Source organism: Metarhizium robertsii, assembly GCF_000187425.2.
Source record: "Metarhizium robertsii ARSEF 23 chromosome Unknown MAA_Scf_5, whole genome shotgun sequence".
Taxonomy (NCBI): domain Eukaryota; kingdom Fungi; phylum Ascomycota; class Sordariomycetes; order Hypocreales; family Clavicipitaceae; genus Metarhizium; species Metarhizium robertsii.
In genome coordinates, this window is record NW_011942193.1 from 3994322 (window position 1) to 4020816 (window position 26495).

A 26495-nucleotide genomic window follows, 5' to 3' on the forward strand; every position below is an offset into this window, starting at 1 on the left:
CAGGTACAACCATGCTGGCGGGGAGAACTACGTTGAGCATCCTGATGCCATAAGCAAAGATGCTGCCATGGACCCCCTCGATAAAAATGCTTGCCTAACATGCTCTACTACACCAGGGAGAATTCTCCAGAGACCTCAAAGATCCCTACCTAACACAGGCTGCGACGGGATAACTAAATGGCAACTAGACTTGTCCCGGTGGTGCTCATTTTCCGTTGAGACCAGCCGATGCCTGTGGGAATTCGTCGGTCTTGCAGATATACGCCGAAGATCAAGCTCAAGCAGCACGGCCGCCTGCTAGGAATATCTCTATATTCTCGCTCGCCGAAACAAGAATTGTGGTAGTAGCTGTAGAGTCGGCCAATTCGCCGGGCGTGATGACAGTTAGTTGTATAGCTGAAACGATGGGCTATTCCGCGCTCCCGTCCCATGAATGGCTTTCATATATCGTCAGGCGGTGATGACACTCTTTAGAGTCCAGGTCTGGCCACACAAATATCCAATGTTTGCTGTTTATGTTGGATGGCCACCACATCAGCCCCGATGCACGCGCCCGGATTGGTCGCCGCTACCGATGTGGGTCCCGAAAAGGGGTACCGAGCCGGCTTACCTAAGCCGCCTCAACACCAAAAAAGGGCGGTCACGATGCAGCTAGATAGCAATGACAAAACACGGTTTTTATAGGGTCGACGTTTTGAGCCCGATCTACGTATTATTTTGCATGCACAACCATAGCGACACCTACAGTTTATCTGAAGATTTCCACCAAAACTCCCCGTTAAATTATGTATTTACGCCAGCTAAACGTCGCGGTCGGAATTACTCTTGAAGCTCCGTCGGTTTTATTTCATCCACTGTAAATTAAGGAAATGTACAAATTAATTTCCAATTTATGTTTAAATGCTATCAATCAAGGGTTCGCAGACGTCAACTCGTCGTTGCAACAGGGCTTTTAACACTGGAAGACAGTGGTGATGAAACGAGAGAGAGGGTACCAATTCGTGCAATCGTCCCAAAACAGGCGGCGCCTGATGCGAAGCACTATCAACTACCCTTATACTACGTTACAATTTCGGCGACGTGGATTAGTTTACGTACATTGAATGCGGCTCATACCGCCGAATTTATACCTAAAAAAAAATAATCTGAGTAATGCCAGCAGCAAACTGCCGACTGGGACAGTTTCGATATTGCGGTCACCAATCGTAGAGCTGCTTGCTTGTTTCAGCCCAGCCTTTTTGGGATAAGGAGCGGGCAGGGCAAATATTGGCAAAGTTTCACAAGAACTGGGGGGCAAAGCCGGCATAACAACGCATGCGGCATAAGAGTGTAAGGGGGAACGGCTCCACCCGAGAACCTGGAGAGTGCGGCTCGGAGCTTTAATGGTTCTTCAGAACCATCTATCTCTATATAGATAATCGTTGTATCCAAGCTGCGCACTATCTGAGTCGTGCCCTTGTACCGTCACAGTAGTGATTACGTCACTCTGTTACCGGCCCACGTCGAGCTCTGCGACTCGGATCACAGAATTCCAGTATCTGGGTAGATTAGCGTGCTATCTACTCCCTCTCGGAACTTACTAACGATGTCTGAGTTAACATTGAGCGTTAACGGCCGATGCTTACTGCCACGGCCACAACTTGTGGCCACCCATGCTAACCATGATGTGTTAAAATGTTCCAGCGACGACTGCGTCTAACAACTTTTTTGTATATACGTATTACGAATAATTTTCAGCGGCTATGAACGAGCTTTAGAGTTTCTACAGAGCAACGCTAACAATAGAGAGTCCAATCTAACCCGAGGCGACGCTGCCAAGTCAGAGCCATAAATGTATCATCGTGAGCATAAATATCTAAGCCCCAATTCGTATAGCACAGTGCAGCGCTCATTAATGCTCTAACGGCCCGAACCTGCGATGTCACTGGAACACGCTCTCTCGCCTTCCGCCCCGGTACCTGATCCGGGCCTATCCGTAAGGAAGCATTCCCACGTGCCGAACTCCACTGTCTTGTTTTGTTGTCTCTTCTGCTTTGGCCCTTTGTCACTAGTACACAATCGTCCTCTTGCTAGCTCTGTTTCATACCAGTGAGGCCAAGCCTTGATACACGTAGGACGGGCCGAGTACCACAGTAGAAGCTGTACGCTCTCGGCGGTCATGCATGACGGCGATCAATGGTTATGCTGGCGCCCTTGATGCGGTGTTTCAATCTAGCATATACCATTGCATTAGTCAAATGGCTAGTTTATTACTGTATAAAATCTATCCCCTGCAAGTTCAGCCATAAGTGACCGGGCAAGAAAATTTAATCATCAGTGCTTGAGCCTTACATTGATGATCAAAGACGTCCGTGGACCTTGGCCGTATAGTATCAACTGACCGAGTTCGATTGTTATCGACCATTCTTGGACTAAGGATTATCAGGTTGGGCACAGCCCAGTCGCGCTAGACCATCACAGGTTATCAGGCACCTTTTCCCCCTTACACGCTTTTTATAGTAATAACTACCTTGAACCATCTGTAACCCCCCTTGGAATGTCATCCCCCCTTGGAATGTCATCCCTGCCTAAATCTTCAGGGCCTGAATCGCATTTTCGGCTGTGCTTGGATGAAAGGCAACTGCCGAACGGAACGGACCAGACTGGCTTCAATGAAAGCCGACGAGCCGAAGAATGCGTTCCATTGATGCTAATGACAGATACTGAAATTCACCTGCCGGCTCACAAGCGTAGAAATATAAATGTCCTTCTGATCACCTTATCAAACTCATGTCATTGCCTACCCATCCCTTCTTTATCAACTCATCTATTACTCAATTTATATCTTAGAAAAACACCGTCCCTTCTTTCGTTAAGCCTTTCTAGACATACAATCAAATATCCCTTTGCAACAATGAGGCAGATTTGGCTGTCAATAACTATATGGACGGCTGTCCTGTTCTTGCTTACATCTGCAGAACAGCCTCTGTCATCTGAAATAAACCGGGGTAGATTCAAACGCAGCATTGTCCCAACCATACCTCGCTCAGGCTCAGCTAAGCATGTTGAAACTTCATGGCGGTTGAACGACCGCGCCCTCGATGATGGATTGCCAGACGGCGCCTCAGAAAACACGGCCGAATTGCAAAAGTTCAAGATCAAGTATGAAGAAATACCGTTTAAACTAGACGAAGCATGGACAAAACTTGAACACACAAAGGGCTTTTCGCTGCGTGGTGAGAAATGGTTCAGCACAGGCAAGGGAATCGTCTACCCAGCTGAACTAATGAAGCAAAACAAAGGCCTCTGGCCGAGAAACTATGACCCAACAACGGGGAAGCCGAAGCCATTCCCCGAAGCCGCCCGTGGCTCTGACGAGTTCAAATCCACCAGTCTGTGGGAGCACGTCAACGGTCAGACCAAGTCTACTACACGGTGGATGTCAATGACCAAAAGTGTCCACAAGAGCATTGAGTTTTCTGCCAACTGGGAAAATGGAAAGCCGAGCAAAGTACTGACTCAACCCGAGGGCCGGGATGGCCTAGACCTCAACGTTATATGGAAAATACAAGATGCGCCTAATGTTGTCGACACGCATGGGAGTCTTGCGAATAAAGGCGCCAATGGAGAGTTTGTGTCAAATGAAAAATTCATACCGAGTGATTACCTGGACCAGGTTGAATATTCAGCCTTTGAGGGCATTCCAACGGAGCAAATCAAGGGCTATTTCCGAACCGAGCTAATCCTTCGGAACCCAGGTCTTGCCGAGAAGATTGCAAATGGAGAAGAACCTGAAGGCGTTTTTGTGAAAAACATCGATTACAACGACAAGTTTGATTCATTATCGCATGCTGGCGCCCGACCGGATCTCGCGGGATTCCCCCCCGTAGGGATCGATCAGGGCACTATGAAAAAAGAAGGGTGGGAGAGACAGCCCTTTGAACTAGAGCCCTGGAATAAATTTGACCAAGGCCCGCAGGGAGAAACCGAGGCCCAGAAGACACAGCGGCGAGTCCAATCTCACAAAGATAGGGCCAGGGACTTTGAGGATAAAAGTGAAAGAGAAATTCTTGCCAGCGTATGCAGCACAAATCTGCGCAAGAGAGCTGGATCCCTGTGCAATTCTGACACCTCTGCACCGGCGCCGGGAAACGATAGGCCTGAGCCGGGAAAGCCAATTGAAGAGGAAGTAAAGCCGACCGATCCCAACGGAGAAGAGCTACCCAAAGCAATCGATGATGCCAAGGGAGTAGAGTTGACCCGGAAGACCTCAGATGACGTCTTCTCGGACCTCTTCAGCTCTCAAAAGATGGGTGAAAAAGCGGCAAAGTTAGGTGTCAAGGCGGGAGAAGCACGAACGCGGCTATCAGGCTACGAGCTAATCACAGCAGAGTCACCAAAATTGAAACTTTCCGGAGTGAAGCTAGCTGGTGAGGGTGCTGGTGTTGCCCTTTGGGTGACGGGAATGGTTCAAGCCTTCACTTCGCATACAACGGGCCTGCAACGAGCCGCAGCCGTGACCGCCATCATCCCTTTTGTTGGCTGCGGGTTCAGTGCATTGGCTGAGGCCGACTCTGAAGAGGGAGTCGATGTTATCGATAAAATGATGTGTATCTACGCTGACATCTTATTGCTGACTCCTCTTGCCCCCTTTAGCTTTGTCATACAGGTCTTTAGGGGTATCATGTCCTTGTACAAGCCCAAAGCTTTACCTAAAGCAGAGGACGTACAGGATAATCGCGACAAGAGATGGGCCAGGTTTCTTGATGATCGAGTATTTACATACTTTTACTCAGACGACTCGGTGTCTAACAACAGGGTATTCCGGGACAAGTTGAACGGTACTCTTTTTGCTGACCATTTGGGCGTGGTGTCTGATGCCGCAGACTTTATTGCCATTGCAAACACGAGTGCCCGTGTTGCTTTACAGGCTCAGAATGCGGACAAGCCCAAAATTCAGGCCGGAGCTTTAGATGTCGCCAACCAGATTACAGCAGAGATTTCGCCCATGATTGTCCGCAGGCAACGCGAGTTTCTGCTCAAGCTACCGCAACTGGTACTGCGTGACACAAAACTCTCTCTTCAGCCCATCGCCGAGCAGTTTAACAAGGAGCTAATCGAGCATATGACCTCTGAGGCCATGGTTAGGCAATATACGCCCTTGGTGCCTGCAATTGATGGTCAACCATTAGGAGATGAGGAGAACCTCAAGGATCAAACCCGTGGCAGCCTACATGCAATCGGCGAGCATCTAAAGAAGAACCCACCGCCCTTGCCTAAACTATTTGATATTGCCTACGTTCTCGGTCAGTCAAAGGGCATGCTAGATATCAACCCACTATCACTGAGCCCTGGGGAGTTTATCAAGTCCCGAGCGCCCGACCTATCACAAGACGATGTTGACTTCTACTCACTTCACCACGCCCTACAAATTTCGCTATTACTAAGGGGTAAGCTTACTGAAGACAAGCTTTCCAAGCTCTGGCCGTCCGACGACGCAAGCACTGTTCAGCAATTACAGCTTCTTCTCGCTCTGAAATTTGGCAAGATTTACGATGAGCAAAAAGTTCTGTGGGTGAAATCCCAAAGTGGTGTGACGGGAAATTTCCTTGGTGAGAAGGAGGTCCGATGGAGTACGCACCCAAATATCCCTCCTCATGGCCGTGACGAAGAATCCATGGCCTATCTTGGCCTGATTCTTGACCTGAGTGAGGAGCGTATCAAGAGTATACCTCGGCACAAGGAGGTGATAGGATTCAAGGATTTGGGCACCGACGCAAAGTTGATTACGGCCATGCTGGAGCACGCAAAGGAGCTTTATATCAAAAAGGTCGATGAGGAGGCTGTGGCTATGCAGGACGACAAAACCAACGATGGCGAAAAGGATAAGGGTGCCTAAGCTAAGCGTTACATGCCCAGAGCGGGAAGGGAATGAGGAGGAATTTACTGCTGAGCTATTTATGGATTTATAGATTCAATATTAACGTTTTATAACTACTACGTCCCACGCCAATGTGAACCCTTGCTGCAGGTGTAATCAAGGCTGCTGCTGGATGTGAGCTTTTTGCAGTTATTGGACTCGAGCTATTTGAGTTGTTGGACTTGAGCCTTCCAAAGTTACTAGATTTGAGTTATTCCCTAAAGCTTCCCGTTCATTTTCTCCTCTCGGGGCCCTGGGCGTATAATTTCAACGTGACTGATCAACTAGTAGTCTCGTCATTCTCGCCCGCTTTGCCCACCCTAGGGCAACCCGTCGGCATCAGGGTCTTCCATCAATCTCAATTCATCCAATAACAGCACTAAGTCTTTGGTCTCAAAAGTCTATGGTTTTCTCCACGTCTAGATAGATCAAATAGCTCGATCAATACCACAAGTCGGTGACAGTCTTCTGCCCTCAGTCCGGCGATGGCAGCCCTCGGATATTCGTGTGACAGAAAGGGCTACTCAGACTCTATATGCTGTATCATGAGCCGAGTGGGATTTGGGGTTGCCGTCAGTTCGATCCAAGCAGACCCCAGTCGTAGATCAAAGCTCCGACTCATTAATCTGTGATGTCTGATTCAGCCGAGTGGCTACTCGTGGGGACGGCTAGTCAGCCCTACTTGACTCCCTACGTACAAAATCCGATCTCCGCTGTCCCTTAGTTCTCCCAACCTAGACCCGGAGGTTGGTCGTTGCCCGTTGTCTAGGACTCGACGAACCCAAAATCGGTGCATCCACAAGTCGGCCAGGGTCCGTAGCGGTCAGTATGACGTTTATTTGCTACCATCCAGCGGCCTCTTAGGTTGTTCCCGCGTTGGATAGCCTCAAGTGCTCTTTGGTAGAGTCCTTCCACAACCAACCCTGCACCGCGCATTCCGTCTCTTGTATTATCACTACATCGATACTGTGGCTCTGAACTTTAAGTATTTTCCATCTTCCTTTCTTTTTCTCCTTTGTCCCTTTTCTTTTGGTTCCACTCATGGGCTCTGCATAATGTGCAGGTGGATCATATGTGCAGGCTAGTCAGTCTGTGCTCCAAGACATTGCCCCAAACAGCCAAGATCAGCCATGTAGCAGAAAATACCCGACTCAACAAGTCGAATTGGTAGTCAAGTCAAGTGGGATATCCATTTGTGCCGCTAGGGTCGCCACGTCCGGTGATTTGCATGAACTAGGAGGTTGTGAAACCAACACATGAGTCGACATCTGGAGCGTTCGCAACCGGAACAAGGACAAGGGTCCTTTCCAATTACTAGCAAAAGTATTGTCAAGCTAAAAGAGTGTCTTCATTTGAGCCGAGTAGCATCGGATATAGTCATGACTTGATATAAGTTTAGCTGCTTGTATTTCCTCCGCGCCGCCGCAAACTTTTATCAAATTTGAGTCCTCAAGTCGCTCATCAACGCACAACATTGAATCCAAATCAAACAGCACCATTCGCCAGGCGTGAATAGCAACTTGAGCGACTATTCCAGGTTGCGAATTCTCAAACCCGCTCAATATCGTGGCGCTTATGCTGTGTTGATCAGGCAGCATGGCCGACTTGATTCGCGACGCTCCCATCGGACAAATCATTCGTTGGATCACCAATAACCGCCGTCTACAATATCCCGAAGAGAAGCCCGGGTTTAAGCTCCCTACGAAATGGACGCACAATCCATTCAATGACTTGGATTCTGGCTTATGCTCTCCAACCACGATCCGCAGCGGACCTTCGTCGCCTCGTCAACCCGGCTTCGACGGCGACGGCGGCTACGAACTGGAGACAATTACGTTCCACAGAAAAAAGTCCATCGGCTCACCTCGTGCGAGTGAATTCAACAATGAACTCAAAGATGACAGCAATTTGCATGTGGTGGACTGGTATGGAAGCAATGACTCTGACAATCCTTACAATTGGTCAAATGGCAAGCGGTTCTTGATAACGCTCATCATTTGTCTGTATACCTTTGTCGTGTACATGTCATCTGCAATCTATACGAGTTCCACAGAAGGCGTCATGAAAGAATTCAAAGTCACCATAGTCGAGGCTACTCTAGGATTATCACTCTACGTTCTCGGCTATGGCATCGGGCCATTGATCTTCTCACCACTCAGCGAGATACCATCCATTGGTCGAAACCCCGTCTACATCATCACCATGACGCTTTTTGTCATCATCTCTGTGCCCACAGCGTTTGCGTCGGATTTCCATACCCTCGTTGCACTTCGATTTTTCCAGGGCTTCTTTGGCTCGCCCTGTCTAGCTTCGGGAGGTGCTTCGGTTGGGGACATTTACAGCATGGAGGCACTGCCATATGCTATGCTGGCCTGGGTCTCTGCTTCCTATTGCGGCCGTGAGTAGCCATTCCAATGCAAGGTGGCGTCTGACTGTACTGACGATACTGTACGTAGCTGCCCTGGGACCTCTGTTGAGTGGATTTTCTGTTCCCGCCATGCACTGGCGATGGTCCTTGTACGAGACCATCTGGGCCTCGGTTCCTGTGCTGGTCCTCATGTTTCTCTTCCTCCCGGAAACAAGCAGCGAGGGTATCCTGTTTCGACGCGCCCAGCGACTTTCTAAACTAACCGGCAAGCAATTCGTAATCCGGAGCCATATGGACAAGACACCTGGCAGCCGCACTTCGGCCCTTGTCGGAGCCCTCATCAAGCCCATCGAGATTTCATTCAAAGATCCGGCCGTGCTGTTTGTGCAGATCTATACCTCCATCATATATGGAATCTACTACTCATGCAAGTCTACCCATCGTTCATATCCTACATTTCTCTGACCATCAACTCGCAGTCTTTGAAGTCTTTCCGCTAGTCTACCCCGTCTATTACGGCATGAGTCTGGGCCAAATGGGCCTCGTGTTCCTGTGTGTTCTCACCGCTTGCATACTAGGCGTAATTGCCTACAGCATATGCCTCTACTTCTTGGGTCGCAGTGGCTTTACCACACAAGAGAGACGCCTGCTTCCAGCACTAGGGTTCTGTTTTGGGCCTACAATCGGGCTTTTCATGTTTGCCTGGACAGCCAGACCTTCCATTCACTGGATTGCACCCACCATTGGAATTACCATATACGGAGCCAGTGTCTTTGTTGTTTTCCAATGTCTGTTCATCTACATTCCGCTTAGCTATCCCAATTATGCCGCCAGTCTTTTCGCCGCCAATGACTTTTTCCGCAGCGCATTGGCTTGTGCAAGCGTTTCGTTTGCACATCCCTTGTTCACCAATCTGGGTGTCGCCAGAGGTGTCAGCGTCTTGGGTGGACTGAGTTTAATTGGAATTGCAGGTATCTGGCTTCTTTATTGGTTCGGCGGGAGACTCCGAGCCATGAGCAAGTTTGCAGCCAAGACTTGATTTGTCGAGACATGGCGGCAGGCAGCCTTGGATATTGTATCTTGACCTCACATTGGGAACGTCTTGGTGCCAAGTGATGGAATCTTAAGCCATGACGTCGATACGTGCTCATGTATGTAAGCATCAATAGACACAGCTCTTGAAGGGCATAGCTAGATGAAAACACGGCGTACATTTCAGAAAACCTATTCATCATCATGTCACAGAATATGAATTTTAATCACTCGTAATCCCTGTATTCAAAGTTCTCAAGTGCGTCGATATTGACGCAGGAAATGACGACATGACAGCTGTTGTACTTCAACAATCCGGCTTATGGTTTTATTTGCGCGACGATAAGAGTATGTGCAGGAACATCCTAGTCATCTAGTTTACTAAAGCAATCGCCCTACTACCGTATAAGCGAAAAGTGCTGTACTAAAAAAAGGAATCAGACCAGACGAGTCAATAGAAATTTGAGTCAAGGTGAAACACCAAGGGCAATGACGTGTCATGTCACCGGCTGCGTCCGAGAGCGAAGTATCAGACACCCGAGTCAGGTTTCCAAAACTAGACATGTACTCTGAAACTACCGGACATTATCGCTTGCTCCGACATCAAAGAACAACGTGGTGTATCCACTTCGGTAGTTTAGTCAGTACGGAATTTTCAAAACATCCCCTAATACTTCAAACTTGAATAGAGTCATGCAAAGGTGGGTGCAGAGTGAGTACCAGCTAATCTAGAACATTGGAGTTGCAAGGGAGTAATCGCGCCGGGAAAAAAATTATATATACATAGAGTACTATATACGGCCTCCCTATGCGGCCTCTCATTTCCTTGCCTTGGTAAATCGTTTCTACTCGCAGATACCTCATATTCATCGCCTCTAAATTTTGCATCTACGGCATCTTGCGTGTTGATTTATATCACATTTCTCGGACACTACCAACTATGTGTGGTATTCTAGCATGTTGTACTTGCCCCCAATTAATAAGGCACACCGTCGATTCCCAAGCCGCCGAGCTTAACGGGGTAGCCAGCGTCGACAGACGACAGACACAAGACAGCGAGGACAGCCGAACAGCGACCAAAGCTGAAATTGAATCTCTTTCAAAGAATCTGCAAGATGGAATTAATGATATTCAGCATCGCGGTCCAGATGGATCGGGCGTTTGGATAAGCAAAAACGGACACGTCGGTCTCGCACATTGTCGATTGTCAATCAACGACCTCTCGACCAATGGATCGCAGCCATTGCACAGTGACGACGGAGAGATACATGCAGTTGTCAACGGAGAGATATATGACCATGACCGCTTGAGGCAAGAGTGTGGTGACAAGTATGGCTACAGGTTTTCCAGCGACAGTGACAGCGAGTTGGTCATTGCTTTGTATAAAATTTATGGATGCCCTGGCCTATTTCAGCACCTTCGTGGCGAATTTGCCTTTGTTCTCCACGATGATAGAGAGGGCTTTAAACGAACCATCGCGGGTCGAGATCGATTCGGTATAAAGCCACTGCTCTGGACTACAGTGTCCGAACAGGTTCTCTTCGCATCCGAGGCAAAGGCATTCATGGCTATGGGCTGGGAGCCAGAATGGGACGTTCGCGGAATCTCGGACTGTGGTTGGTTGGTTGACGACAGGACAATCTTCAAAGGCGTGAAGAAGCTCATGCCTGGCCACTGGATGGAGGTGACTGACAAGCATGGCGTGCAAATCAAGAAGTACTGGGATGCTGAGTATCCTGACAAAGTAGGTTCCATGCTTGCGATTACAATTCAAGTACAACTGTGTTCTCTAGGTACTGACCGTGAGGGGATAGACCGAGCCTGATGTCCGAAGTATCGATGACATGGTGCTCGGAGTTCGTGAACGACTCGTGGAGTCAGTTCGCCTTCGTCTACAGGCAGACGTGCCGGTAGGCATATACTTGTCGGGTGGCATTGATTCGTCTACGATTGCAGGCATAGCCGCAGATCTTGTGAAGAAACAGAATGTCCCAATCGGAAATGAAGAATCTAGACGCATTTCCTGCTTTAGTATCCGGTTCGGCGAGGAGTCCGAGTACGACGAAACAGGTGGGTTGTACCAATCTATATCAACCACAACAGCTTCTTCGTGCTAATCACAGACATTAGCCATCGCTGACCGAACTGCCAAGTGGCTCGGCGTCGAGTGCTTCAAGCTGAACTTGGACGAGCAAGCACTTTCAGACAATTTCGCCGAGGCGGCTTACCACTGCGAGCACCACCATTTTGATCTCAATGCCGTGGGAAAATTCTGCCTGTCGGAATTCACACGCCAGCATGGCGTAAAGGCTGTCTTGACTGGGGAAGGCTCCGACGAACACTTTTGCGGATACCCCAGCTTTGCGACCGAGTTCCTTCGTGAGCCGGATTTGACAATGCTTAGATCTTCTCCGTCCGAGGATCTCGAGTTCGGAGAGGCACTTTGCAAAACTGCCCAGGCGGAGACGAGTGCTACCTGGCGACCACAGGCCAGCAAGTCCGAAATGGCAGGGACGATGCCCGTTAACGACAACAGCACAATGCCCGACAGTCTTTTGGCATGGCAACCTCCAAAGCACGTGTACCAAGAATGGATACACGAAGAGTACGGGGATGAGTGGGATAGCCGAAAGACGCTGATGGCGTCTCATTCAAACGACGTCCTTGAGAAACTAAGCAGCAAATGGCACCCAAGCAACTCTGCCATGTACCTGTGGAACAAGAGCATCTTAATAAACGTCATCTTGTCCTGTTTGGGCGACCGTGCAGAAATGGCGCACAGCATTGAGGGACGTACGCCATTTCTTGATCACCAACTCGCAGAATATGTAAACGCTCTGCCGCCAAGCATCAAGATCATGTACGCACCAACAGAAATCAACGGCGTAGCTAGCCGGCCTGCTGGGTCTGCTCTACAGAACCTTACGGAGAAATGGATTCTTCGTGAAGCCGCTCGTCCCTATATTACCGACGAGCTGTACAACCGCAAAAAGGTTACCTTTTGGGCACCGACGAACTGGCCCAAGAACGGCCCGTTGCACAAAATGTTTAGCAGTCTGCTGACGAGGGAAGCTGTTGAGAACCTAGGTTTCGTCGATTACGAAGTCATTGAAAGGGCTTTGGATGCGGGTTTTGGGGAGAATACCGACGCGGCGTCGTTTCGCATTGTTTGTTACACAGCTGGCTGGGTGACCATCTCTCAGAAGTTTGGTGTTAGGAAGGCCACAATGATGGAATTTGATTAAAAGTCAGTGCATATATCGGCTATAGATAAATTATCAATGGAATGAAGGGACTCTTGACTTTGTTACTTGCAATTCTGTATCCGCTGTGCGACGTGTAGCTTCCATGTTGAGAAAAGGGTCTAGGGTACTGCGTCTGGTTCCACTCCCCAAGCTCCGTTATAGCACCATGGCAAACTATATCCATGGCATCAAGGAGTAAATTGACCGCAAGTAATTTGTAAATACTGTAACTTGCGGCGAAAAATAATGCTCCTCCACAATGAATGAGCTCGGCTTTGCCGTTTGTGGACAAATACAAAGTGGGATGTGTACCCGTTGCACTTAGTTGCCAACGGGTAGTTTTTAACTTGAAAGAAAAGATGTACATTGGTCTAGCCTCCTTATCTGCATGTGTCATGTCAAGTCTGGTAGTACATCCCACTTGACTCGACGCTTATCAAGCCAGCACCGGCTTAAAACCGTGCCTACTCCACCGGCATCGGCTTCCCATGGGGCATTAATAAGTATTGACCGGACATGGATATATGTAGGGACTAGGTGTGCCCATCTACACTGTAACCACAGGCAGGCCACTTTATTTGGTAGCGTTGGATTGAAACCCATGTTCTGCTTTGTCCCAGCAACCTCGGGACAATTATTACTTATTCTGGGCTAGCCGACTCGCAACCCATGAGGGACATCTGGAGTAGAAGATAACATTGAAGGATAGCCCATATTGCTTAGCTACAGCTCGTAGGAGTGACAGAGCAGTGGTGGACCATATTCTTTTCCAGCCAGGCGTATCTCAACACGTGCTGCCTTGTCTCGAACAGTACTTCTCGGACCTCAAATTCGGTAACCAAGAAAAGACTGTTCATCTCGGGCCATGGAAGACGGCCACAAAAGAAATATATACGACACTGCCGAGTCTTGCGATATAAGCAGCCAAGAGCACGGTTGTCTTGATGCAATCAAAAAGCAACCAGCCTTGATAACACTTCTACTGGCCACTATTTATTTACCGCGCGACTTACCTTGGGTTGTGGATGAATCTAGATACCCTCGTTGATCATACTGCAAGAGGACACGCATCCTACCTCGTCGTCGGGGGCTTCGGGGGTATTAGAAGGCTGGCGCTTTGGATGCACTCCCGCGAAGCGAGGAACTTTGTATTCCCATCAAGGCCTGCGTCCAATGTTCCATGGTGCTACTCGTATGTAATGTTATCATCTCCTCAGGTTATTATAAATGTTTTTCTGACGTGATTTAGGATTTGATGATGTGCAACAGTTACGCAGCCAACCCATGGCCGCCATTAGACCCGAGGTACAAGGAACAATTAATATCGCCAAAAATCTTCGCAACGATTTAGACTTGTCCATCTTGCTATTATTATCCTCTGCTATCATCGGGAGCCGTGGGCAAGCCAATTCCGCTGCTGTAAGCGTGTTCTTGGATACGTTTGCGATACGCCTCACCCCACAACGGCGGCCGACGGGATCTATCATTCTCGTTTTCAGTGGCTGGCCTGCTGAAAACCAAGGCCGACATCCCGTCGATCTTGCACACGGAACTAGAACAGAAGACCGCCTATTTCCTATTCTAGAGTACTACATGGATCCGCGATTGGGCGCTGCCGAGAATAGTGACAACTGTCAGCACAAAGGACATCTTGGGCGAGTTACCATTCATGGCTTGTCGGAGAAGGTCGTGGCAGGAAGCAGCCTAGGGAGATAATGTACCACACAGCCGCGATCATCGTCATTGCATTGAGTCTCAGGCAGAGGTTGTACTTAACTGGCGCGAAACTACTAGCCTGTCTTTGCAGATTGATTGACGATCTGACAGTACATGTAGCAAGGAGATTTGCAGGACTTTTCTGCTAGTATCGGTGAATCCATCCCATGTAATCTATTCTCATCTAGACTGATGTGAGTTTCTCGGAACACAGTTCCAGACGAGTGGTTCGCTACCATAGCATAGCCTCGTATGACTCGCCATAGTTGTGGTCGCCCACAATTGCGTCTGGTACGCATTATCTGGCGTCTGCATCATGCGACGCAGGAAAAGGTACATTGCCAAGTCCCCCAGCAAACGACCCCAACTGCGCGCGATGTTATTAACAGCAGAGCATCTCCTCGGGCTTTTGCAACGTGGGGGGGTTCCTGGTAATACCAACGTTGACGTCTTTCGTATCGTTTCACGTGTAATAAGCGCTAGAATTTCGGAAGTCCCGGCATTTACAGTTAAACTCTTTAATGATTTTTTATGCGCGACCTTGTAAAAAGGTAAATAAGTAATAAAAACAAGCTTTTACAGTGAGAGAATAAAACCTTTTACTTAATATTTATATATTTTTTCTTATAATTTTACTAAATATGTTATTACTTACTAAGCTTCTCGGTTAGACAATGCACGAGGAATAATTCAAGGGTTTAACTGTACGGTGTTTATAGCCGAGGCAAGTATAGTTTGAAGGGGGTGGGCTCATGCACAACAGCCGAGTAAAGCTTGGCATGAACCGATTATATCAGCGTTTTAAGCCATCAGGCGCCAAAATTAGTCTATTTTTTCTCTGCATTAACTTGGCAGGTAAAGTTTCCTTACCGAAAGCTTATCTGGTAGGCCAGCCGCGTCAGTGAAATTGCATTCAATGTTATGCCCTGGCATCCTAGCACGAAACGAGCACTAGTGGGATTTACAGGCGCATAGGTTGGGGGCCCAATTTTAGTTTATTCGACGAATGATATCTAAACAGTCTATTTTGGCAAATTGTAAAAGTGTTACGCACTTTGATTGCTAGAATAAACCGTTCTCATTCTGCTATATAGATAGAGACATAATATTATAGCTTATTCGAGCATATTTCAGCATTCCCGACAAGCTGGTAACAGTGTCCACATTGGGGTAAGGAGCCCGTGCCTCTTTTGCTCCACAGAGGACCCTTATGGCCTGCATGATTAATATCAAACCCGCTCGTATAGCTCTGGCCCACGCGGGTGGCGTGTTCACGATCGTATATTAAGCGACGCGAAACTGTCTATATCATCAGATTACGTACCAAGCTATGGCGTTTATATGCCAAACTAAACGAATGCAAGTTAGCGTCTACTTGTTACTAGCTAAGTGCATTCTCCTAAAGACCGTCACAAGCGATGCAGTCTTGGAGCTGCCTTCTCTCATCATCCTTGAAGCCAAGTCAGACCGAGTCAGAACGCATATTTGCATGAAGCCCCTACGGCCCAGTTGAGCCAAGAGACCGCCGGCATTGATGCACTTGGTCCGAACCTACGCATTGCGCAAACAACAGAGATAACTGCCGTAACTTGATTCCCGAGCAGTGTGATGGAGTATATGCCAACCCAGTCGCCAGCGCCAGCCACCGGCGCCGCGAGGATAAGGGGGAAAATGACACCCTGTGCATGGAGTGCATGAACAGCTGACGTCAGGCTTCTCGGTCTTGTCATGCAAAACGTACGAGGCGACTTTGCAAATGTCTGTTGTTTGTACACGCGCAATGGTATATAAAGCTACGGCAGCTCCTGGAGGAACGGACACTCATCAAGGAAATCATTCCATCATCCATTCATTCAATCGTTTTACCATTCTCTGATTTACTTATTCAATCTTTGACGACCATGAAGCTTTCGATTAGACTTGTCACCTTGCTGGCCGGAGTGGCCGCGGGCAGTCCCGCCAAGGCGGACAAGCGGCAGGCGAAAGAGGGCGCCGACGATCTCAAAGCCTACTGCGCCGAAGGTGGATATGAAGCTGGCACTGTCACCGAAAAACAAGACGGCTACGAAAGGTTTACGGGAACATGTGTCAAGAAAGATGGCTCCAACGCAGAGAAATTTTCTGTGCAACTTGGTGTAAAGTTTTGCGAGAAGCTAAGCCGAAGATTCCGAGGATCCGGAGGTCCTCATAATCAGGGTGACTACGTGGTGAGTTCAACCCCGTTGTGAAGTGGAAAGATTGGCTTGTACATGTTGGCAGAGTGCTAATATACCTGACAACGGTAGGTTATTTGTGGGCCGAAGGAGGACGTCAAAAAGCCAGACGAGAGCAATGGTCGGGTTCTTCTGAATCAAATCATAGCTGATTCACAAGGCGACCCCGAGAAGATCAAAATCTTTCTCGAGGGGCTGTCGAGAGATGCACCGGGGACACTCACCAGCCTACACAATGCCCTTAAAGCCCCTGCTTCGTCCACCCCGGGCGGCCTTGGTGGAGGGACGGGAGCTGGAATAGGACTTCTGACAGCAATCTATGATTTTATCACGGCCAATGCTCAAGAAGGTGGACTAATTGGCCCCGAAACCAAGGCTGGTCAATGGCTACGAACCAACCCGATTTGGGGGAGGTCGGGAACGCAGCCATCTCCCTTCGGCTTTGACGCGTGTTGTGCTGAAGTTGAGCTGCCTCCCACGCAGCTCTGCGTGCCATTCAAGGATGAGAGCCATTGGTATTGGCGTGAGGACGTAAAGAGATGCAAGAGCTGGCACGACCGCCAAAAATGCGACCCAGCCTACGCCTATGATGAGGCTACACCGGCTGGAAAAGAACTATTCCGAGCCTGTCGAGAGGCAGGAACGAAAGACGCGGCTAGCTGTGTCCGTCCCAGGTTGGCTTGCGAGAGCTTCGACGACAAGGCGGGAAAATTCAAGTTTGAGTACTGCATGGACGACAACAATTCCTCCAGGGAGGTTTGTAAGGCAAACGGCTGGGTTGTGGGCTCGGGCCGGGACAAGACCCCGGAAGAGATCGAAGCCTACAAGGAAGAGCAGAAGAAACAAGAGGAGGCCAATTGCGTTAGCCCCCGCTGGGTTTGCAGGAATATTAAGGGAGCATTTGTGACTTGCATCGACGGCAGCGAGGGATCTCAGACGGAATGCAAGAGTAACGGGTGGTTCCCAGAGCCCGCGCCGAAGCGCAGCGACAAGCAGGCCTAGTTGTGGCAAGCTCTATACGCTCTCTGCTTATTCTCCTGTTTGTATGTTTGTCTCTTTGTTCTTCTCATTCTATTGCCTCTTGCCCCTTGGCTCTCTTGTTTCTCTTGTATTTGTAGCTCTCGATAGACAATTCAAGACATCTGGTTTCGATACGTGTTAGACTTCACTTGTAGCCAGGTTAACGTCGTTGCTAGCGACAACATATCATAAAGCGTGGTAAGGATAGAGGCTTGGAGCAACAACCCTATTTATACTTGAAGTCGGTGAGCTAAAAGTATAAGCAAGGTCTAGTATAACTTATTAAAGCAATTATTCACAGAGCCTCAGTTTTGGACTCCATCTTCCCAGGTTCTAAAGTGGATCTGTTTCCTCACAAATATAGTGCCTTTAATAGTACACACGAACTTTTGGTTATTGGGGATTCCTTTCGTCTCAACTATAGCCTCTAAGCGCCTCCTCTGAACTACCGCTTCCAGTTTGTAAGGATTCAAGGACATCCGACGGTCGCCTTGGTCTCGACTGGAGTGGAACGTCCTGTCAGCCAACAAAATTAGTAGTCATGTCTTATCGCTAGTGGCATATGCACCCTGAGAACGTAGTACCTTCCAAACTTCTTGCAATCCGGCACAGCGAACGTAGAGCACGCCTGGGCCTTCAACAGCATCAACAACCATATGCTGGATCTTTTTCCAAATTTCATCACCTTTCAACACGGCCCAGGACTTGGTTTCGTATTTCTTCATCAGCTCGTGGCAAACAGCCGTGGCCCTGGCTTGTTTAATAGCATGTCCGTCATCGCCAAAAGATTGTAGTCGAACTCCGATATCTGAGCACCGCGAATTCATGTTAGTCCGCCCTCTGACTTGGCCATGTGCGAGTACTCACCTCGAATGGAAACCATCGACCCATGTTGCAATTTTGGTGTGTAGTTGACAATAGACTCAACAGAGAACGCAGGACTAGCTTGTGCCACGTACTGCAGCAAGTCCATTCTGATTTTCCACTCCAGCATTCTGGTTTTAGTGTCTAAGCTAATCCAATCTTGGTTATTGATCACTAGATATATGAGCGAGGAATTTATGTGATGCCTAAGAAAGCCCATGTTAGCATGCTGCAGTGGTTTTGAGTTTTCCGAGAGCTTACATCAAAGAAAAGTCATATTTGACATGCTGGGGTGGATGAATGGCAGCCCCGGAACCAATGTAGATGATGGCATGCATCATTTCTGCAGTTCTTTCGTCCAGCTTGCTGGGGTTAACGGAAACGCGCTCAAGGATTTTCAGCATGGGTTGTCTGGCACGCTTAAGAACGCCGGCTTGAATCTTGTCGGCTCCGTCATCAATCTGTACTGCGACTGATACGTCATGATTTGACCGGATGTCGTGGTACATTGATAGAAGCGACTGTTCCTGGGACCGTGGTGATGGAGCGCGTCCACGGCGCTCGCTTGGGAGTAGAAGTTGGTCTAAACCCTCGAGCCGGTGAACGCAAGTCTCGGCCAGAGCTTCTGCAACTACCGCTGGTTGCTTCCACTCTAGTCCGTACATCAACTGGATCAATGGGTGCAATACACCAGCATGTAAGCGAACTAGTAGATCATCGGCAGCGGCATCCCCCTTGAAGAGGTACTCATTCACGACAGACTCGTATCCTTTAGTCCTGATAATACTTTGAAAATAGGCTAGGAAGTCGGGGTAGTACTGCTCTTGCCCTAGATACTTGACCGAGTTGCTCCAAGATGCCCTAAGATGGGCTGCCACATCGTCGTGAGGAGGCTGGGTAGGGCGTTGCAGTGGATGCCGGCTATCGTAAGCCTTTCTCAGCTGAGTAACACTCGCGCCAGTACCGTAGAGAGCGAGAATATGATGCAACATCTGACGTATAATATGTCAGTATACCAACTGGCTGTCTCAAGATATACTGCTTCAACTCACGTGGTCATGAAAGCCCTTGTTATTCAAGAACACATGATGCCCCTAAATGCGTATTAATGCAACGTCTGATTGCCCCGAGCCATATCCACAAGTTTTTTACCTCAAGGTCCTTCTGAAGCAACTCACTCGCTGCTTGGGCTGCTTCCTCACTCTGTTGAATATTCCATAATCCCGTGTTTTCCGGAGTGATGACGATTTTTGTTGATGTCGACATCTTTGTAAAGATGCACCCTAAACAGCAAGGCGCAGAAGAAGTGTTGTGAAAAATATGAGAAACAGAAGTTGCGTTTTAAATAGTAGATGCTCTCCACAAAGGCGTCTATGATGCGGACAATTCGGCACTGCCGTGATGGAAAGTTCGTTAATGAGGTGTGGGCGGTCTCTCCCTTTTATGGTCTTATATCCCTAAAGAAAAAAATATACCAACGTCAGAGCAACCATGACGCATATCGGAATATTCAGGCTATTGGATTAACCGAGTTGACTTGGAACTATTTAAACGCTTTCGGTTCGACTTTGGGTCTGAGAAGATGCTCCTCATCCAACGCTTCGCCCTGGTGCGTATCACCAAGGTGGGTTGAATTGACCAGACTCTTGGATGACGCAAATTCACACCGTGGGGTGTAGCTGGCTGGGGCTACCATATCCACAAGGTGGCATCGTAAAGACCAACCAGACTCCACCAGACGTCTTGCCCTTGTTTTTGGGTTTAACATCAAACATTGAATTGGACAATGCGCGATTGGCCGTCAGGTTTTGCCAATTGGTACCGAATAGTGGTACCGGGTACATGTACACCACGGACATGGGAGCTTCGGGATGGACCCAGCCAAAACGACGTGCTTGAGTATTAAAATACAGGAAGCAAGGGAGCCAGATGAATTAGTAAGTAGAAAATATTTGTAAACGTTGTCAAATCAAGCGAGCTCTGCTGTTCGCCGCTCTTCGTTTATATGAGAAGTGTATTCTATTCTTAAACCATCGACGTTAATTATCGTACTCGGCAGGAGCTGGCGTCTATTCAGGGGAAACTTGATAATCATCGTCCACTCCACGCGGAAGGGAAACTTATAAGTGAGAATTCTTCACCGAATATTTAAGCGAGCGTGCCGAATCTTTGGCTGTCAGTTTCCAGAGTTTGAATTCTTCCATGAACTACCATGTATCCGCCTGCTTTAAAAGAACAAAGTGGCTCACCTGTATCCTAGCTTGAAGAATCATGTAGGTCCGTGTGAGCTTGTTACCACTTGAATCAATGTAAGTAATTTGAAGCGGTTTATAGGCTGGGTTTTGGCGATACTTATTCGGGCTCTTAAGTTGGATTGGACGGCAAACAGCCCTACAGTAGCGGATTTTTTGCACCAGACATCTATTATCAGACAACGATATGTACCACGAGTTCGTGATAGCATGCTTTTCAAATTGCAGATCTATTTTACACGTTTCCCCTTTGTGGTACAGCTACCACGACTTGTGGAGATAACCTAGTCGGGTGGAGGAGAACTATCTTTATACCAGTAGGTAAGCCACACGAATTATATTGCTATAAGAAGATCTCGCTGTCGAAAACAGAGTCGACTTAATACCTATTCACTGTTTGGCGTCAATCTGACTCTAAAATGCAATCGGCCATAGTAATAGTAGCGTTGGCGGTGCAAGCTTACAGAGGAGACAGAGTCTCCCCGCCCAGGAACACAAGGAAGATACAAGCAGTAATGAATCCAGCATGACTTTCATTTTAGACCTAAATAACGGATCGCAAGTTCACAACCATTGTAGTGATTCAAGTGGGCGCCGGGGCGTTGCGAAATCGAGCAACCCCCGGGGTCGTTTCCCACACGCATACTGCCGACATGGACCCATGTCACGTCCCGCAAGCTCCATCATTGATGTCCTAGACCGCAAATAGCGACCGCAAATAGCGAACAGCGAAGGGCGACAGCGAACAGCGAACAGCGAACAGCGAGAGCGAACGTGGAGCAGGTCAATGCAATACCCGCGCCCTGCCCCACTTAAGCTCTCACGGTAGCCTCGCGATTGGCCGTTAATTGCCGACGGCGTATCCCGACTGCATGAAGAGATAGTGCATTAATGTCAGGAGGGAGCGCATTGAGTGGAGTCAAGTATCACACCAAGTCTTTGCGACTTGTAATTTATAGAGGCATTATCTAATACTACCAGTTAAGGATAAGCAGGTAACTACACCAAGTAGATAGTAGAATAAGAATCAGGGTATTGAGGAATAAATGTATATAACCATAAAAATAAGTTTCAGTGGACAGGTAGGACCAGATATTAGCTACTCCGAAATACGAAAGCCGAGATGTAAAAGCCGAGGTGCGAAGCCTAATTAATACTTGCGCAATTTCACCCCCAGGTCCAACGAAGAAATTATTTTAACCTCCACGATCACCCACCCAACTGCTCAAGGGCCGCGTGTGCTATTATTTCGTATTATTATATCAGTCGTACCATTCAATCCAAACTGCCCTTTTCTAGAAAGACAGCCCAAGGTGTAGCCACGCTTTTCACTTGACGGCCATTCAACCGCTTTACACCTCAGCAGTGGCAATGACAAAGGCAGATCTCACGCTCTCCTACATTGACGGACGGCCGTCCACTGTCGGCATCAAGGCCGTCAACGAGGTTCTGCGCACTGTGGGCGTCCACGCCAGCCGGACGCCCTCTCCCCCCGAGGCTCGCCCGATCCTGGAAGCGTCCAAGACGCGGGCCCTTTCGGAGGACGAGCAGGGCCAGCTAATCACCATGTTCAGCCTGCACCGCAGCGACCTGCTGGCGCAAATTCAGCTTGCCGGCCGCACGCCCGAGGTCCATGACGGCGGCCACCTAAACACCTCGGAGCACAAGGTCGCTCCGTACCCCAAGGTCTACGACATGCAGGCCATGGACCAAGACGCCAAGCACTTGGTGCAAGCGCGCTTCGGCCGCCTCCACGTCAACACGAACGATAAAGGCGTCGGCATCGACGAGGTCATGACGGTGGTGTCGGGCGGCCCGATGACGTGGTTCTATCAGCTCCCCGACGGCGCGGTCGTCAAGCTCTCGGTGCCGGTTGTGGAGACGGGCGGCCCGGCCTGGCGCCTCAGCTATCCCGGCAAGCGCCCCCATGGTGCCTTCCTCGACGCCGAGCACGGCCTCATCGTCGCGTACGCCCACGGCCCCGAGAAGTTCGTCATGCGCTACGAGGTCCCGAGTGCCCAAGGCTCCGAGGCTCTAGCGACTAATCCGTGGATCGACTTTGGCGGCGACGCGCCCCGGCTGCTGGACGACGTGACCGTGTGTTGACCGCGTACGAGGTGAACAGGCCGGCTAGGGCCAAGCTGGACAGCCAGAACACAGATCAACCCATGTGGCCTGAGATTCCATGGTCGGGGGCTCTACTATTTTACTTCGTAAAAGTATTTTGAAATGTCAAATAGGCGGTAATGCACGGAATTGTATTCCTGTTTTCTTTCCGTTTTATTTCACTTTATAAAATACCAACTATTTTACCTTTTATTTTAAATAAAAACTAGTCATATGCTTAGAGGCAATTATAGCCCAGCCGGTGATGCCACTAATACCCATACTTTTATAATTGGCAGAGGGAAATCAGGTTCGCCGCTAAATCTTCGCAGAGTGCCATATTACGTAGTCCTAGAATGTCGAGACCTCTCTGTCCATGGACCCTATTATCTATATCGCTATACCCTTAGATAGGGAGAAAATAACCGCCAAGACAATTAAGAGCGAGGCTGAGAATTAACCGTACACTTACGTTCAGTCCAAAACGGTTTCTTCTATTCTCTACAAATTTCTTTGCCAGCCATCCAAATTACTCTCATTAAAACTTGTGCCTACATCTCTGTTGATTACTCCTGTGGCAGTCTCCTCAGTCGGTATTGGAGGAAAGCTAGGCCATAACCACGGCTGCGTGTCATGACGGAACTCATCAGGCGGCATGTTTCCCCCATAAGCTAGTGATGTCTGTTTAGCATATAACGAGATAAGTGGATTGGAGACCACTCTTGTATCCGGGATGCTGGCGATCCCGGCCAGTGGCTCGAGTGGAACATGACTGGCAGTAGAAGCACAAGGAGCCATATGGCTGTTTGTGTCCAAGGATGTATTGTTAGTGGTCCCGAAGTCGTATAGCCATTGTTCGGGCGGATTGAGGCTCAGAGAATGCGTAGCATCCTGAAACTGCAACTGATCCCCCCATAGGCCTGACGAAACGGCAGCTTCCGGCTGCCATGTAGCCATAGCGGGTAGCTCAGTCCAGGGCGTGGGGGTCGTGGAGGAAGGATAACAAGGTTCAGAGCCTTCTTGCTGGACCAACCTTCGCCAGCGGTTGTCTATCTGTTGTAACCTGGACTCAAGGCCAGGGGCAGAATCGAGCCATTTCGAAAACGCACTCATGCGCTCCTGAACATCTGACTCATGGGCTGACACAGGGTTGGACCTGATGCGTAGGATTTCAGCTTGTCGGTGACTCGCCATCCTCGTGAAGAGTCGGTCTAGAGGCATGCGAATGCCGGCGGTATCGCCCGCAATGGTTGGATCCGGTTCAGCGGTGGAATTCACAGCTTCGCCGTCGCGGCGCAATAGGTTTACAGCTTCCCAGGCACGCTCAGACATTGCCGTCCACGGCCTTTGAGATGTTTCCATGAGCACATAGGCAACAGCGTGAGACTGCCGGTAAGTTTGTATGATCCATCGCCATTGCCGGCAGCGCCCATCCGTTGACAGAATATGGTAATACTCCATGATTTGAATCGCTGAGATGTACAATCGATCTCGCATATCTTTTGACTGTTCAGGACTGATACCAGGGAAGAGGGCGGGATGATATATGGCCAAGCATACCTTGGCCATGATTAAGCGTGCGATGATGGCCACCATCCAACCCAATGAGTCCTCTGTGAAAGCTTGGTATCGCAGAAATTTTTGCTCCACTCGATTTTTGACTTCAATCAGCATCTTCTCGCGCTCCTCCAACTTCAGTCCGACGGTATCTGCGTCAGCTGGCCGTGGCTCGGTGCTTGCAAAGTACAAGCGTCTAGAAACGGCGCATACCTCATACCTAACGAGACAAATGGAGCAATCTGATCGACCGTCTCTTGGCGTCGGCGATTCCTTCTTTTCCGGGCTAATGTCAGTGTCGTCGATGTTCAATGGCAACATGGTGTCAAATGAAGAATTGCCTATGATGAGAGCTGTTCCTGCCTCCTCTGCAGATCTCAAGTCTAGAGTGCAAATTGCCCACCATAGTCGACGTCTCATCTCAACTTCAAACGGAGCAAGTGCAAATTTGGTCCCATCACGGTGAATTCCTAGTCCCTGAGCCATCCTTATCACAAGACTTACTGCAGTCCAGCAAAATCTCGTATTATCTTGCCGCCGCACGAGGGTGAGAAATATGGTAAACGCCTGCACAAGCGTTATGTCCAGAATATTGAGAAAATCGGCTCTGACAAGTGCTTGCTCTAAAGCGAACCTGTACTTGCCTAAAAGGTGTGGCTTGGATGACTTGAAATTCGATTGCACCTAGTCACAATGCAAATATTAAGCGTCTGATGGCATTTTTTGACGTATTGCTTTTGAGTTGCTCACCTCTTCATCCTCTAGTGACGCTATGGCAGCGTGGTAGATTGCGAATAGAAGAGCTTCGCTCCCCGGTTCCAGACTGCTAGGACTCCTCCTTGCTCTGCGTACTACCTTTTCCATGGAGGGTATATGCAAGATTTTGAGAATAGGGTCAATGTTTTCTCGATAAGTCTTCCATAAAATGGATATCTCTGCTTCTCTAGGGCGTAGTGCTTGTAGATCCACGTCCATGGAACCAAATGCAAAGGGAATGCTATGGCGATCTGAGACCACACACGAGGCCTGTCTCGGAGATTCGCTCGAGGAAGTGTTATCCCGACAGTTATCAGGAACACTATTTAGGAAATACATATCGGTATGAAGATGCTTAAGCTGGAATATATTGGTCAAACACATGGCTATATTTGCAAGGATGGGTTCCTTTCTATTTACCTCGTCATTCAATTTGGACCAGAAAGCGCTGCTAATGTATTGTCCAGTGCTTCCATTGTCGTGCACAACCAAACGTCCAAACTGGTCGGCTAAATCAGCCGGCAGCGCCGCATTTTGTATCTCTATCAGCCCCGGGTCCGTTCGGCCAAGTTCTGGAGCTACATCTTCGTCACAAGCTGCCTCGCCTTCAATGATATTCGATTCTTGCCGGCTGGCAACGCCCGTACTATTGGTCGCATCAGGGTCTGTAACTTTCGAAGACACGTACCCGCTGGAGGGTCGTGGGTCGCAAGTTTCCCTGTTGACTTCGACATGTCCACTGAGCTGGGTAACAATGTTCTCGAGTTTCTGCAGACGACGCTTCATGAGTTCAATCTCTGAAGCTCTAGGGTTCAATACGGGCGTGTCGTGGTTTACTTGTCTCGTCCGACGAGAAGCACGCTGCGGAGGCGGAAAGACGCATTGAATCTGAGCGCGGTCGCAGTTGGAGCAAGGCTGGTGCCTGTCACATCGGACTCTTCGACGGCGGCAGGTGACGCAACTGCGAGAATTAGGCAGCCCAGAATTGGGATCGACCAATGAAGCAGCTTGATCGGAGTGGACAGAGTTTGCAGGGTTGGGGATATCAAATGCGGTAAGGAATGCCGCCATTGGGTCGCGAGATTTGGGCAAATTGGTGCCAGTGAGGAGGGTCTTTGGGTATTTGTGTCAGCCGAGACGGTATCGATTGCTCTCGCACTGCGGACTGTCAAACAAACAGTTCGTAGGGGTGGTTGTAAAGAGAATGGGATCAAGTTGAGAATTGTATACAAGAGGTTGGAGAGTCGCAAGTTCTGGAGCGTATGTTGCCATATGGTGACTAGACACCATTCTGACCATCACGTAATCTTCGAGTGGAGCTGGGGAGTTTCACGAGTGTGAGATGGATAAACTACGCGCCGTTTTATGGGTACTCGTGGGACTCACCCTAGTACTTATTTGAAAACCTAATTTAAGAAGCTAAAAGGGCCAAGTTCAGATGATTCGGACCTGGCGGCGTAAACTTCT

General features: G+C 48.9%; 7 protein-coding genes across 7 annotated transcripts; 5 read left to right on the forward strand and 2 right to left on the reverse strand.

Moving 5' to 3' along the window:
* Nucleotides 1-2893: 2893 nt before the first annotated feature.
* On the forward strand, nt 2894-5878 carry MAA_06964 (Heat-labile enterotoxin, A chain; the record flags this gene model as incomplete). The annotated part of the gene is made up of 1 exon (XM_007824962.1): nt 2894-5878. One exon carries the CDS (start codon nt 2894-2896, stop codon nt 5876-5878), a length of 2985 nt encoding a protein of 994 aa, XP_007823153.1.
* Nucleotides 5879-7495: 1617 nt separating this feature from the next.
* MAA_06965 (Major facilitator superfamily domain protein) lies at nt 7496-9306 on the forward strand (the record flags this gene model as incomplete). Its single annotated transcript, XM_007824963.1, has 3 exons — nt 7496-8297; nt 8356-8647; nt 8700-9306. 3 exons carry the CDS (start codon nt 7496-7498, stop codon nt 9304-9306), a joined length of 1701 nt encoding a protein of 566 aa, XP_007823154.1.
* Nucleotides 9307-10239: 933 nt separating this feature from the next.
* MAA_06966 (asparagine synthase) lies at nt 10240-12544 on the forward strand (the record flags this gene model as incomplete). The annotated part of the gene is made up of 3 exons (XM_007824964.1): nt 10240-11043; nt 11114-11369; nt 11430-12544. 3 exons carry the CDS (start codon nt 10240-10242, stop codon nt 12542-12544), a joined length of 2175 nt encoding a protein of 724 aa, XP_007823155.1.
* A 3617-nt stretch (nt 12545-16161) lies between these two features.
* On the forward strand, nt 16162-17475 carry MAA_06967 (uncharacterized protein; the record flags this gene model as incomplete). Its single annotated transcript, XM_007824965.1, has 2 exons — nt 16162-16467; nt 16546-17475. 2 exons carry the CDS (start codon nt 16162-16164, stop codon nt 17473-17475), a joined length of 1236 nt encoding a protein of 411 aa, XP_007823156.1.
* Nucleotides 17476-18032: 557 nt separating this feature from the next.
* Nucleotides 18033-19623, reverse strand: MAA_06968 (cell cycle checkpoint protein RAD17; the record flags this gene model as incomplete). The annotated part of the gene is made up of 5 exons (XM_007824966.2): nt 18033-18301; nt 18361-18488; nt 18619-19349; nt 19410-19451; nt 19510-19623. 5 exons carry the CDS (start codon nt 19621-19623, stop codon nt 18033-18035), a joined length of 1284 nt encoding a protein of 427 aa, XP_007823157.2.
* A 2357-nt stretch (nt 19624-21980) lies between these two features.
* On the forward strand, nt 21981-22715 carry MAA_06969 (Orf2; the record flags this gene model as incomplete). The annotated part of the gene is made up of 1 exon (XM_007824967.1): nt 21981-22715. One exon carries the CDS (start codon nt 21981-21983, stop codon nt 22713-22715), a length of 735 nt encoding a protein of 244 aa, XP_007823158.1.
* Nucleotides 22716-23216: 501 nt separating this feature from the next.
* On the reverse strand, nt 23217-26099 carry MAA_06970 (fungal specific transcription factor domain-containing protein; the record flags this gene model as incomplete). The annotated part of the gene is made up of 2 exons (XM_007824968.1): nt 23217-24956; nt 25023-26099. 2 exons carry the CDS (start codon nt 26097-26099, stop codon nt 23217-23219), a joined length of 2817 nt encoding a protein of 938 aa, XP_007823159.1.
* Between the last annotated feature and the right edge of the window lie 396 nt (nt 26100-26495).